Here is a 14995-nt window from a genome sequence, read left to right on the forward strand (position 1 = left end):
ACACCACCCCCATGCTGCCCACCTGACCAGTCGTTGGGTGGCATCACACCGCATCTTTGTTGCAGCACTTACATGTGCTGCACCAAAGAAGTGGAGAAAAGGCGCTGAAGCAGTGGCTAGAGCACCCTTTCCAAGGTGAAAAAGGAGCCACTTTCTGTGGCTCTTTTTACACCGTGGAAAGGCCAGATCAGGGCCAGCAATGAAAGAGGTGGTGTCCTGCCACCCCTTAGGAGCTGTCTGTACAGCCCCTAAAAGTGATTGTCTTACTTATCCTTTTCTTTTATTTCAATGTACTGTACAACATGGTAATAGGAACATTACCATAAATACTTGGTTCTCACTCTCTTTGACTAGTTTTTCTGGTGTCCTACTGAGATTTATGATAGACTGACAAGTACATTTTAGGTGGAGACTAGGAAAGGATAAGCATTTTAAAAGTAAATTCAACAGCTAATTAAGAAAAAAAATGTAGAAATGTGTGTGTCTCCAAAGAAGTGTAAGCAGATGGAGAAATTGTATTACTGCTATTCCTTAAAGTTTTGTGCAATTAGAGGAAGTCTTTGTGAAGTGAGGCACAACAATATCTTGGGAATTGCTTTACATAGTATGAAATATGGTAAATAAGGAAGATAAAGGCAGTAGCATATAAACTCCAGTGACCTTTACAATGGTCTCATGCACAATCGTCCATAAGAGTTTGTGCACGTGGAAGCATTCCTCTGGATCTGGATTCCTTTGCTATCTTTCCATGAGTAGAAAAGATTTTCCACAAGATGAAGGGCAGTGTTTAGTCCCAACCATAATTAACAGATTGTTAACAAATGCAGCAATAATTTATATGATTTCATTATCAAATACTCTGGTTATACGATTCTTCCCTTTAAATTGTTATATATTTATCACATTACCATCCTTGTGAGTTGAATAAAGTTGACAGTAAACCAAGGATATCTGGTGGATCATGTTGGTACTAAATTAGCATCCAACAATGGTAGAGTTTCCATTCCAACTTGGAGCTGTCATGTGAGGAGCCGTTGTAAAATCAAATGTTAATTCACTACTCTTATGGTGACAAAACCACCGTTCACACCAGAAGAAACCACTACCTATTAGCACCTTTTAATGGTCAGGATAAATGAAGAACAGAGAAGTCTTCCTGCCTCTGTCCAAACTTTCCAAGATTGTGAATGGACTATGCTTCTACTATCTGTTGATGACGGGTACATTGTTCCAGATGTAATAATTCATATTTAAAAGCTGTGGAATTTTTATATGCAATGTTAGGGTGTTTCATGACTCATCATAAAGTTGAATGTCACATTCCCATTTGAATCTCAATTATATAACACCAAAATATCATTTTTTGCAAACTTTGAGTATTTTGCAAACATTTTTCATAGCTAAACATATTTTTTTCATTTACAAAAGACACAAAATCTCACTTGTCCCATGATGTTATTTTTGTTGCTGATGATCCTGCTGTTCTAGCAAAGAATACAATTTCTCTTGTGACCTCAGTTGCATGGATTGATGAATGTATATGCGCAAATGGGATGGGGTTGGTGAATGTATAGTTCTTTCTTACTGTCCGGATTGTTCTAGAGAACATTCTGGACTCTCCTTACTCTGTGAGTACAAAAAAAATCTAAGACTTAAAAGTGAAGCAATGACCCAGTGGTATATTATTGATTCAAATTACAAGCAAAGAGATTCCATTTAAACATTAGGAAGAAGTTCCTGACAGTAAGAACTGTTCGACAGTAGAATATGTTGACTTGGAGTGTGGTGGAGTCTCCTTCTTTGGAGGTTTTTAAACAGAAGATGGATGGCCATCTGTCAGGAGTGTTTTAATTGTGTATTTCTCCATGGCAGGGAGTTAGATTGGATGGCCCTTGTGGTCTCTTTCAACTATGATTCTATGGCTGCATGTGCACTGCAAAATTAATGCATTTTGGCACCACTTTAACTGCCATGGTTCAATGCAATGGAATTCTGGGAGTTTTAGGGGTTTTAAAAAAATATATATCTAGCCTTCTCTGTCAGAGAGCCCTGGAAACAACGATTCCCAGAATTCCATAGCAATCAGCATGGCAGTGGTGTCAAACTGGATTATTTCTGTAATGTGTATGCAGTCCAAGATTCTAATTAATTTTTATTTAAATATTAATTTCCCACCGTAAATCAAATAATATCAGAGTGGTATAGAATAAAAATAAAATTTACACGAGGTAGGAAAATTGAAACAGTCTAAAATCATCACAGGAGAAAGGCGAGACATAAATTCAACAAATAAAGCAATATATCAGGTTGAAACAATTTAAAACAATTGAGAACTAGGAACATGTACAAATTGGATAAAACTTTTCAATGGAAACAAAACCATTGGTAGTCCAATGCAGTCAACTAGGTTGCAGTTAGGCGGTCAGGATACAGCATCACTGGAAAGGGTTCTACCTGCAAGTCAACACTGACTACAAAGACAATATTGTAGATTCTTGCTGCCTGTTGAAGATAATGGAGGCATATGGGATATTTACCACACATTTTGCATAATAAAACACATAGTGCATCTGCTATGTAATGGGCCATTTGTATGGTTTCCAATCAAGGGTTGCTTGATTGTTTTCTTGGCAAACAGAAGGCAGTCTTATATACTATTACAAAAACAAAGCCAGGCATTATAATGGACAAGAAAGAAGCAGATGACATAACTACCTTTATGGCTCATCGAAAAGTTTATTGGGGAAGGAAGGAAGAATAAAGTTGTCATAATTTATGGCAAAGGAAAGTTGAGAGTATTAGTTGAAATTTGATGTCTTTCCCACCACCACCACCATTTAGTACAATCTGCTTGGTGTCATGCCAACAACCACATTACCATCCTTTCCATTGCTTTATCCTCTCTTTTTTTTTTTTTTTTTTGGATGACCTCCAATTTGATTTAATTTTTGCTTGATCCCACTTTATTTCCTGCTGTGCACTTTCCATATTCTGCCTATTTTCTGTGGCTATGTACTTGAACTCTCTATTTGCAGGATCTGCATTTCCCATATACTTGTAATGTGAACTCTGAGCACCATGCAATTTCTTAAACATGGCTACACTACAGAGATAATCCAGGTTGACACCACTTCAACTCCCATGGCTCAATGCTAAGGAATTCTGAGAATAGTAGTTGGTTGTGATGCCAGAGCTCTCTGACAGAGAAGGCTAAATATTTCACCAAACTTGAGTTCCCAGAATTCCATAGCACCGAGCCATGACATTTTATTCTGTTTCTAGTATGACTGTATACTTTGGCAAATGATAGCCTGTAAGTTTTAAAGCAAATATATATGCAGAGTTAAAAAAGGAAAAATTGTTAAATGAGAAATGAGAAATTGCTGACAGTACTGTTTTCAAAAGTTTATAAAGTTTCAAAATGAAATATCAATTAAAAGTCAGCCTTTTCATGCAATCAAATGAATTGTGGCATACACTGGAGCTTTCAAAATATATATGCTAGAAATGTAATCACATCTGTATCATATTTTGGACAGGATGAATGTAACTTAAAGTGACAAACAGTTCAAAAAAGGAGTGAGGTTAAGAGGGTTTTAAAACTATGACATGCATTATGGACAGTGAGTCTCAGAAATACACAAATTTCAGCCTGCTTCATGTAGATCCAGCAGTTCTAGACATACTTGTGGCATACAAAAGCCCTATGGATGAATGGAGCATCAGATTGGAAGTAATAAGGTTGTGCCTGACTTACCTCAGCATTTGTAGCAGATGTTACAAATGTCAAAAACATGAACCTTAGGGATCAGAAGGGGGTGGGGGAATCAAGACAACAGATTTAGGCCTCTTTTCTTTACAAGCTAGAATAGCCTGATGCTACACAACAGTGTTCTGACTTGATGTTAATTTCCTTGTCTGCTTCCCAGGGTGTTGTTGTATCTGAAAAGTGAAAGCTTTCGTGAGCAAACATTCAGTTTCCACAGGCAACTAAAAGGGGGTTGGGAGCTTTTCTCAACAAAGCAAAAGAAGAAAGGTTGTGTTTGTTTCTGCTTCCTTTTGGGGGACTGAGTTAATGGTCTTGAATAGAAAAGGAAGTCTGTTTGTTTTTAGTTGCTGGCAAACCCACTAAATCTAAATTAATATGCTGTGAACTTGTGTTGCACTTCACCAAAAAAACAACCCTTAAAATTGACAAATTTGATTTTGTCTTTGGGCAAAATGAGCGATGGAAGCAGGGAAGAGCAAACTAATTTAGGATCACAGGAGTGGAAATCGCCTTGACAGATCAAAAATACAAAATAAGGTATTACTTTGAAAGTGGGTCCTATTATGACATCATTTCCATCCAGCTCTTTTGTGAAATGAAAGATTCTGACAACTACCTCCCCACCCATAAAGCTATTGTTTTTACCACATGTATTATTTTGATAAATATTGCTGTATAAAGTGCAAAAATATCAGGAAATGTGTTTTGAGATGGTTTTATATATGACCTTGATTTCCTTTCTAAAAGCAGATGAAGATGACACAAAGTGCTGCTTTTTGAGCATTCACCATCTCTAATTTTGCTGGGTATTACTTTATCCCAGCAGTAAATTTGTTGTTCAGTATAAATAGTGCAATATTTCCTGCAAAGAAATTACATGTAACATCCATAATGTTATACTTCCAAACCAATATCCCTTGTCTCCTGTCAGGAGGTGTCATAAGTCTTTTTGTGCAGAGATCAGATTTGACGTGCGATATCATAGAAGGCATTTACAAATCATTGCTCTAAAATTTCTTTGCACTGGATTGATTGATAATCGGAGTGGTACCAAAAAAGCTCCTGTGCATAAGAACAAGCAGATACTTAAAGCACATTAATGTTTGGGACTGCTTATTATGTACTATGCATTTTCAGGCAGTTATATATTGGTAGTTTAAGAGATTTTGCAGGGGGAAATGTTGGTGGGGATTAGCACCCCAGATGTTTGAAAACTTCAGTCTGATATGTTAGTATTTCACGGTGGGATGCACACTTTGTGTTACCATGCACTCATTATTACCTGTACTTGCTGCCAAGAGAATGGTACATCAAAGTGCTTAAACCTCCATTAATGAGAAAGCCAACTTTTGTAAGGGTTCCAATTAAAAGCACCATTTGTGTGAGATTCTACATGTTCTTGGTGGAGCTCAATGCCTTCCCACTGCACCTTTGCCGCTTTTCACCCCCTAACACTACTTCCTCCATCCAACTGATCTGATTGGTGCTAGAGATTCAAGAGGATGAAATAGTTTCCATAATTCTAGCTGCAGAAATGAACCCTGATGCTGTTTGAATACCTCATATCTTTCCTCAGCCATTCTCCCTCAACCAGAATGGCTTTACATACCAATTGCTGGAGAATCTGGAGAGCCTACTGGGATTGCCGCTGGTGTGTTGCTGCTTTTCATCGTTCTTCCTGACCAGCCAAGCAAAGTCTAATATCATGCTTTTCAGTCACCTGGCATTTGGAAGAGCAGGTGGCAGCCACACTCACAAGAGGCAGATCCCATTTTGCTGCATACCAAATGTTCTGGGGTTGGTTGGCTGTGACCATGGCTAAAACCTGCTTGTCCCAAAAGCAGGTGCCAGCTCCACTCATATCAATATCAGCGCATTTGGTATGCAGCAACATGGCCTCATCTTGGGGTGAGCATGGCTGGAGCCCACTGTTCCTCTTCCCACTCTTCTCAACTCTATAGGCGATGAAAGAATAGTACATCAGGCTGACCTATAATAGGCCCTCCTCAAGTCTCATAAGAGGAAGACCTCCCAAATCTTGTGAGAGCTTAGATTTCTCTCAAGAGGTCTTTTCACAAGACTTGAGATGAGGTTTATATAAGCATCCCTCGCATGTAGCAGCCAGTCTTAAGTGTGCAAATAAATGTGCACAGAAGCAGCTCACTAAGATTGGAGTGGAAGATCTTTGTATACGCCCATATCTCCATCTTCATCCAGACTTCCAACTCTGCTGTGTCAAATTATTGAACTTTATAATTTGATTGAATAGGCGAGATCTATGGTAGCAATTCCCAAACTTTGATCCTCCAGGTGTTTTGGACCTAAACTCCAGAAAGCCCTAGCAGGCTTGGCCTGCAGTCAGGAATTCTGAGAGCTGAAGTCCTAAACATCTAATCTAGGTTCCCCCCCCCCCACACACACACACACTACACAAATGTAGTGGCATAATTCCATTTTTGCCATGTTTCCATCCAATGCAATTCTGGGGTTTAGGGAGGAGCATTTAGAATTCTCAGCCAGAGCTTTAGAGCCTCACCAAATGACAAATCCCGAGATTCAATAGGATGTTCCCATGCCAGAAAAAATGGAACCATAGTGCTATAACTGAATAATGTGAAAGGGCTCTAGGTGTGAATATGGAGACAGCCACAGTCCTCTCATTCTTTGGTAATAATCTGTTACACTGAAGTAGAGAGATACTTAGAGTTCTATGGTTGTTACCTAAGTGTTTTAGTTAATATTTATTTTTCAAATACAAATTTGAAAAGAACAGTGGTTCTCAAATGATGGGGTGGGACCCCCAGGGAGGCACAAGAGTTTCTTGGGGTTGTGTGAGACTTACAAGCTCTGATTCTTCCTCCTCCACCTCTTATCAAACTTTGTTATGTGTAACATTTACACATGGGTTGAGTTAAATATTGAATTTATTTACTTATGATTTACTGTTCTAATTTAAACGCTGTTATTTCCTTATAAAACGTTAAAATCTGAATATACATAAATATGCAAATGAAAATATGCACACTAAATAAACAAAATATTTTCATTCATATACAGCTGGACCTCCATATCAGTGGGCTAGCTATCCATGGATTGGAGTATCCACAGATGGCCCTGCCCCGTTATTCTCAGTGGTGGCATGCGCACATAGCCATGCCAGTGCAGCTGCTTTCAGACCTAGCATCCATTGACAATAATGGGACTTTACTGTCCATGGGTGTGTGTGTCCAGAATGGAACCACAGCTGATATGGAGGGACAACTGTACTACATAGAGTGGTATATGTGTGTGCAACTTCCACATGTAGATGTAAAAGGGGGTCCCAAGGGTAAAAAGTTTGAGTACCACTGGGATAGAACATTTAATTGTTACCTTCAATAAACTGGTTTCAGATCAGGCATGCATTGTGACTGAATGTGCAGAGATTGCATAATTGCTTTTTTATTCAGTTATAGGTGCCCAGCGCAGGAGAAGCCCCAGTGCACTTGCCACTGAAGTATTTGAGTCTCATTTGGGAAGTCACATTTTACAGGTAAAAACAATGGCTTTACAAAACAAAAAGGCTGTCAATACTTAATTTCTATCAGCTATTTGGATTTTGTGTGTTGTGATCACAGCTTACATGATGATGTTTTCATGAATTCATTTTTTTTTCCTTTTTAGAAAGCCATGGTTGAAAGAATGTTAATGAGAGAGGGAGGGCAAGTATTATTTGTGCTGTAATAATTTAGATCTCACACAATTAGCTGTATTGCACTGTGCAGTAGCTGTTGGCTCCCCAAATGATGTGTTTGTTTGTACAAGTATAAATCACTATTTTGTGCAAATAATTTTTATTTTTGTCTTGTTCACATTTAGGCTTTTATTTCCCCCTTTATGTCTTAGTTTTCCACCACCTTTTTTATTCCGTTACTACTCTTTTCACTTTGACATTCAAAATAGTATTATCTTCCTTTCGAAGAGAGCATGTTTTTCAGATCTTACTGGATAATTGATGTGGTGATCCCCAAAATTTTACTCAAGAGTATTTGCCAAATTGATTATTTTGACACATGTTAATGTGCAGTGCATGTGCTTTTGCCATGTTTTGATAGATTCCATAGTAGAATCCTACTGAAAGCAACAGGTCGAGATGGTTATCATTTATAATATAGAAAAGATATTTTAGAAGTGTACTTTGATTATATCTTTTATTGCATTGAAAATAATTCTTTGTCAGAAGTGTGTGCTTGTTTAATCTTTTTGTTCAAACCAGAATACTATATTAACATTAACAACTGCTCCATTCAGACAACCTAGCATCCCCTAAAGATTTATGCCCTCTTCTCTGATTTGGTGTGGCGAGAAGAAGGACATCAGAAGCTTAGGCTTTCATTTTAGATCCGCTGTGTTCTAGTGTATCATCCAAATTAAATTTTTGTTAATTGTATCTATTGTTTGTTGAAACAACCAGTTTCACAACCTTTGGATTAAATGTGATTGGTTTAAAACATATCAGTTAAAATGTACAACTGTTTGTTTGAATGGTATAACATACCATGGCTATTCAAAAGTGATAGCAGAAATTTCAAAACTTTTCCTCAGAAGAGGAAGAAAAAGGAATGGGGAACCCACAACTCTTGGTGAGGTAAGAATAGTAGTTCTCCTCACAGCAAACCATGCAGCACTATTTCAACCTGTAAGAAACATTCCTCTTAAATATTAGAATAAGGAAACAATGGCCCAGTCCAGATGGGCCGAAGAGGACGCCCTTGTCATGTGCGAGGGGCGGCACTTCTAGACGCCCCTCACACGTGACAAGGGCATCAAAATGGCAGCGCCCTGTACAGATGGGCACTGCCAGTTTTACACAAGTGCCACACGGCATCCACATGGTGCCGCACAGCACTTGCACACTCCTTATGCCACCATCGCAGCATAGAAAGAACCCGCTTTTTGCAGATTCTTTTTCCGCTGGTGGGAAGCCTTGCCATTTGGTGGCTGAGACTTCCCTCCAGTGGAAAAGCAGGCACTGGCAGGCCACCCTTTTTGGGCTGTCTGTACCCCGCCATTGTTATGTAATATGTACTTTCAGCTTTCAGAATTACTATGGGTAGTGTTCATATTTTAAAGATGTACTATGGCAAGGTAGTTATAATACTGAAAAGAGTCTAAAACTGTGAGTTTCTCAAGGTTGTCAAAATTGTGAATTCAGTTTTTGCCTTGTTATTATTTTTATTACATTGGTTAAACTTTAACTTGCATGTATAAAATTCATCGAGTCACCCTAAATCAACAGGTGACTTGAAGGCAATATGCACCGACTCTTACTGTACAAGATAATAATGCATTGTACATTATTTAAAATACATAAAGACTGTGTGCCATTTTTATGTACAAGACATGAGTTTTATTGAATTATCTTTCCAGTATTTAATCAGTTCTAGCTTTCAGATTTTTTTCTTGTGTAATTTGTTTCATTTGCTTTGGAAATATATTAATAGAATGGGTAGGATTTGAGCAACATTAGTATCTTTAATTCCCATTAGTTTCAAGGGAAGAGGTTAAAGCCCATTCAAGCAGATGGGCAAAAAGAGGGTGCTACTCCTGCACCAATGGGACCGTGGTGACCATATGCTGTGGTCCCAGAACACTGCTGCAGTCCTGAATGGTCCACAACCGGCAGGAGCAGCTTTTGCTTCTCTTTTTGCAGACAGGATCAACCCATCTTTGGCGCGCCGAGCAGCTTCTGGCCAATTGGGGCATTCATCGTTTAAAACGCCACACCCACAAAGTACCCAAAAGGCGCTTTATTTGGCCAGTCCTGTTTCAGGCCTCTATTGTTAAACCAACGAAACCTACAAATGCTTTTAAATGGCAGGACTGTGCCACATATGTTGCTATATTATAAAGATTAATGAGATACTGATTGAAATATTCTAAATACAAACCATTCTGAGTACTATTTGTGACATGTTTACAGTTCATCTTGATCTCATTCCTAGAGCTAAGAAGACTACCATAGAATTTTTAATTAATTATCTTGATGTTTGTATATTTTGTTTATTGGAGATTTTGGAGAATGAGTCTCATAAAATGGGAATAAAAATATTTTCAATATACAGTACATAAACAAGTGACTAAAGAAATACAATTCTGTTTATAACTATTATAATATACAAATCGATGTGTAAAGTATCCTCATCGCCATCACCATCACGTGCCATCTTTATTTTAACACCCCATCTTTCCCAAAAACTGGAACCTAAGTGGTTCCAGTGTATTTTACGTGTTCTGCCTTCAACCTACCATTGAGTAGAATCATAGAATCATAGAATCATAGAATCAGTAGAGTTGGAAGAGACCACTAGGGCCATCCAGTCCCAACCCCCTGCCATGCAGGAAATCCAAATCAAAGCATCCCTGACAGATGGCCATCCAGCCTCTGTTTAAAGACCTCCAAGGAAGGAGACTCTATCACCCTCCGAGGGAGTGCATTCCACTGTCGAACAGCCCTTACTGTCAGGAAGTTCCCTTATATCCAGAATTCTGAATCCCAAACTACTTCAATTCCAAAATTGTCCACACAGGGAACTGAAATAGTGACACCTGTGCTTTCTGATGGTTCAGTGACACCAACTTTGTTTCATTCACAATATTAAAAAATATTATGTATGAAATTACCTTCAGGCTATGTGTATAAGGTGTACGAAACATAATGAATTCAGGGTTAGACTTGGGCCCCACCCAAGATATCTATACAAATATTCCAAAATCTGGCAAAAAAAATATCTGAAATCCAAAACAGTTCTTATCCCAAACATTTCAGATAACTCAGGCTCTGTCTGTACAGCGTGCCCCGCGTCATACGGGGGCGCGCTTTACGCGGACTGAGCTTATGTGCTCAAGCCACGGGCCGTGCATGGGGCAGAAGGGGTGGCGCGTCCCATTCAATTGAGAGCGCGTGCCATTGTGCCCTGTGCACTGCGCGCGCCGCCATACACAAGCCCCATTGTTTCCAATTTGCTTATGCGGAGGGGTCCGGGATCTTTGTCGCTCCTTTTTTCGGTTCGGCTGGGTTTAGGCAGATTTGAAACTGATGTGTGGTTGGCCACGGTCCCACCCATCTTCAGAAGAGGCAGGTTCAAGCCCCCCCCTCCCCTGTCTGTTTTCCCCCCAAAGAAAACCTTTGACACCCCCCCCCAAAACCCACCAAAACTGTCATAAAGGATGATGAATAAAATACAGAAATTAGCACTCGTATCATCCAAATTTTTTATTAGAGCACCAATAACCTGTGAAGTAGAAGGTACTGGTGTGAGGTTTTTTCTCTTCCTGTACCAACCTAGGAAATTTTTAAAAAATATATATTTTCCCATTCTTTTTGAGACACTTATGTCCAGTGCAAAAATGCTAAATGCATGATTCCATCTGCAGTTTATTTTTATGCACAGAAATATCTACCTACCCATTGGTCACTCTCCAGGTGGTGTATGGTCTAGGTGAGCTGTGATTTACATGTGTACACTTCTGTTTATTTAATAAGAATTTCTGTTTAAATATGATTATATAATGTGTATGGAAGCTCAGGTTTTCTTAATCTTGACTGCATGTAAGTTTGGTCATGGAATATTAGGGGCAGAAGTTAGTATGATTCTAGTTAGTATTATATCGTTTGCTACTGCAGACTTTTTCTCAGGCCAGATGCAATGTTTTTTCCACCAAACTTCTCCAAGGCATAGTTACTGGGGTAACTTACTTAGAGAGACAGTGCCCTTGTAATAATATGGGTGTTGCATCAATGAAGCAATTTTTCTTTGTCTCGTAGCTTTTACAGTGAGGTGTGTCAGAATCTGATTATTCCACTACTCAGAACATTTGTTGGATGTTCTGCCTAATTTCATGTCAGGTTCTTGGTGGAGGATAAGACCTCAAATGTAATGTTGGCTGTTGATAAATTTATTTCAGAGGCAAAGAGGGTTAGATCTCTCTTATGTGTTTTAGATAAAGCTGATAGCTATCATTTTATTGCTTTTACTGTACAATTTATTCCTTTTGGATGTTGTTTTTAATTTCATGTTTGAAGTTTTTATTGGATCTACTGGATCTGTTGATCATAATAAAACGATGAGGGTGATGATGAGGATGATGATGGTAGGCCTAGAGGAGTCCCAATAGAGTCTATCACAGTACCCAATAGAGCAAAGCATATTTCTCTCTTCCCCTTTGTCATAAGTGCATGCATGGGATGAGATAAAGAATGAACAAGTTGTGTATATCTTCAGATTCCTTTAAATCCCTCTGCCTCTGCTCATAGAATGCCTACAGAGTAGAAGGAAAGGAATGCTGGATATGTATATGGGAGCCCTCACAGGCATCCATTCTCCATAATGGTCTTATGTGTACATGGTTAAGTGTATGTGTACACATCATATTGAAGAGTAACTAGGGGTATGCTATGCACTATAACCGTCCTCCATGTGTGCCACGCTGGATGGAACCAGCATGTGGGAGGATTATATTATGTAAGAGGATGTATGGACATATATACACAGCCATGCACACACAACAAATAAATAAGAAGTTGGGACACTGTCATTATGGTAATATGACCAGTTTGTTGGCATTCATCTCATGAATTAAATTAAATTATTTAAAAAAGATAGAAGAAAGTTGACATTTTCCAGTATTTTACATTAAATTTGTCAGAAGGTAGTATAGGGTTAAAGCCAATATTAATTTTCTTTAGCATAAACCCAATGAAATGAATGAGATTTGTTAGTTGCAAATAAGATTTCAATCGGTTTGCTGTAGGTGGAACTAATGGTGGATTTAACTCAGTCATATCAAACATTTTCAAGACATTCAAAACAGTAAAAAAGGCCAGCCAGTTGGCTTTGAGCCAAAAGCATATGGCTTAAGAATGTTACAGTAAGAAAAGGACTTCACATATTTTATATACAGTAGTTGATGAACATAGTTGTACTCATAGTAGGAATAATTTGTTCCCACCAAAGATCAATTAATTAACAGAATACCCTTGAGTTTTTATTAAGATGTGGGTGCATTTTATTCAGACATGCATGTGTACAACTTTGGTTAGAATTCCCAGACTATTGGTGGAAAAGAAAAGTTAAGGATACTCTGCATTTTCTTGCAGAGTGTGCAGGAAAGATAGATTTTTCAAACCATCTTTGGATAATTTTGTATGCAACTTGGCTGAAATATCTATTTGGAAATGGACAACCTGCATAGGATCTCTCCCTCCCTCCATCTCTTTTGCAGCTGTGAAAAGACTAAAATGTAATAAAGACAGTGACTGACCTCACTTTAAAAAAAAAATATAATCAAGAATGTGCAAAAAATGTAGGATTAAATATAGTGGAAAGTAAAAGTTAGATAATATATTTGCATATGCAAATTAGCTTAATTGATCCTGCTTGCCTCTACAGGGATTTTTCATTACAAACTGGAGTGCTACATTGTTCAGCTCATATTGAGTAATTTAGTAACTAATGAGACCAGTTTGCACTAATTTGCATATGATAAATGAGCTTAATTGCAGTAAATAACTTGGAGGCATAATTACTTAATTTTCCTGTGTTGCACGGCTTTTAAGTTCACGTATGAACAGCTCAAGATAATTCTACATATTTAAATACGTTGCTTTTCAAATTTCTTAAACCAAAAGGCATACCTTAAAATTTCATACTGTAAAACAGTCAGAGGTGAGGTTTACTGTATTGCCACTTTAAATGCAGTAACTCTGAAATCTGACTTACTATTATTATTTATAGTAGCAGTAGTATTTAAAATGCATGTGGCAATAGTTCAATGTTCTTTATACTTTTAAGATGTTATGTATGTTGATATGAGTCCTTTATCTATAATATTTTAGAATGTTTCTTGCTTATGACAGACCCTGCTAAAGATAAGGGTGCAGTTATAGGCTAAAAAACATACATACTTATTTGAAAGTAAGGATGTCAACCAAAATAATGTTGCTAATTGTCCATCTTATTATATTAATGATGTTGAAAAATAGCAAGGATGATACTGTAGACATTGTGTTTCAACAGATAGTATTAAAATTATATTTTAATTAATTAATAATTAAAAGTACATAAGATGTTAATTATATTAATTATATTGAAATGTGTATTGTACAAAACCAAACCAAACCATTATTAGCAAAGAATGTGAGACTTGACATTGACTTGAGATGACTGAAGTCAATCATTATTAGATATCCCATTTTATTTCTGCTTTGTTCTTTTGCTATTTTAAGCATTGAAGAGATACAACAATGGGGATGAAAAGAAGCATCCTAGTCACCTAAACAACAGAGTCAATTGAACAAGCAGGAGTAGTAGCAAAAGGAATTAGGTGATATTGGAGGGAAGTATTAACTTTGACTACTACAAAGAAAAGTTACTAATGAGAAAAAATTATGAAAAGAAAGTAAGCCTTCTTGAACAAAGTTTATTAAGAAAGCTTGTTTTCCAAAATCAATTTATTTATTTTTTTAACCAGAAAGTTTTTACTTTCTCCACGTACAGAGTAATGGACTGACCCCTCTGCTCCTAACATTATAGTCTTACTCTCTCCTTCTTCGTGACCTGGACTTGTACAGGGTTCCCGGGTCTCTAATCCAGCATCCAGTTTCAAAGGATACCCAGCCAAGGGTTTCTTATAAACTTACAAGCAAAGAATGAAGGTTTCAGCTGTGCCTGGTTGTTCATCCCTAGAACTTGCTATTCACTCTTGAATGTGCAGTGCATCCCAGTACAGAGGTTCCATGTATTGGAAACTCATTTACACTGTACAATTATTTGTTTGTTGCTGTTGTGTCTTCAAGTTGTTCAAATTTATGATGATCCTAAGGCACCATAAGGGAAACTTTCTTGAGAGAGGGTTTGCCATGGCCTTCTTTGGAGGCTGAGAGAGTATGACTTTCCAAAAGCCAGCCAGTTGGCTTCTATGAATGAGCAGGGGTTCAAACCCTGGTCTCCCAAGTCACAGTCCAATGCTCAAAACACTACACTACACTGGCTGCCATACCATTACAGTGGGCCCTTGGTATCCACTGGAGTCTGGATGCTCAAGTCCCATTAAATACAATAGCATAGTAAAATGGTGTCCCATATATAAAATGGCAAAATCAATGTTTGCCTTTAGGAATTTATGCTTTTTGGAATATTTTCAAACCAAACCTAAATTCTCAGATCTGTGGATAAAAACTTGTGG

General features: G+C 37.9%; 1 protein-coding gene across 2 annotated transcripts in view; it reads left to right on the forward strand.

Moving 5' to 3' along the window:
* Window positions 1-14995, forward strand: part of NPAS3 (neuronal PAS domain protein 3) — a 952772-nt gene that overhangs the window by 446140 nt on the left and 491637 nt on the right. For both annotated transcript variants that reach the window (XM_042477645.1, XM_042477653.1), the window contains one exon: window positions 7219-7301. In XM_042477645.1, the coding sequence (XP_042333579.1) occupies window positions 7219-7301 (83 nt within the window). The remainder of the gene's footprint in view (window positions 1-7218; window positions 7302-14995) is intronic.

The sequence above is a fragment of the Sceloporus undulatus genome, chromosome 1 (assembly GCF_019175285.1).
Source record: "Sceloporus undulatus isolate JIND9_A2432 ecotype Alabama chromosome 1, SceUnd_v1.1, whole genome shotgun sequence".
NCBI classification, from domain to species: domain Eukaryota; kingdom Metazoa; phylum Chordata; class Lepidosauria; order Squamata; family Phrynosomatidae; genus Sceloporus; species Sceloporus undulatus.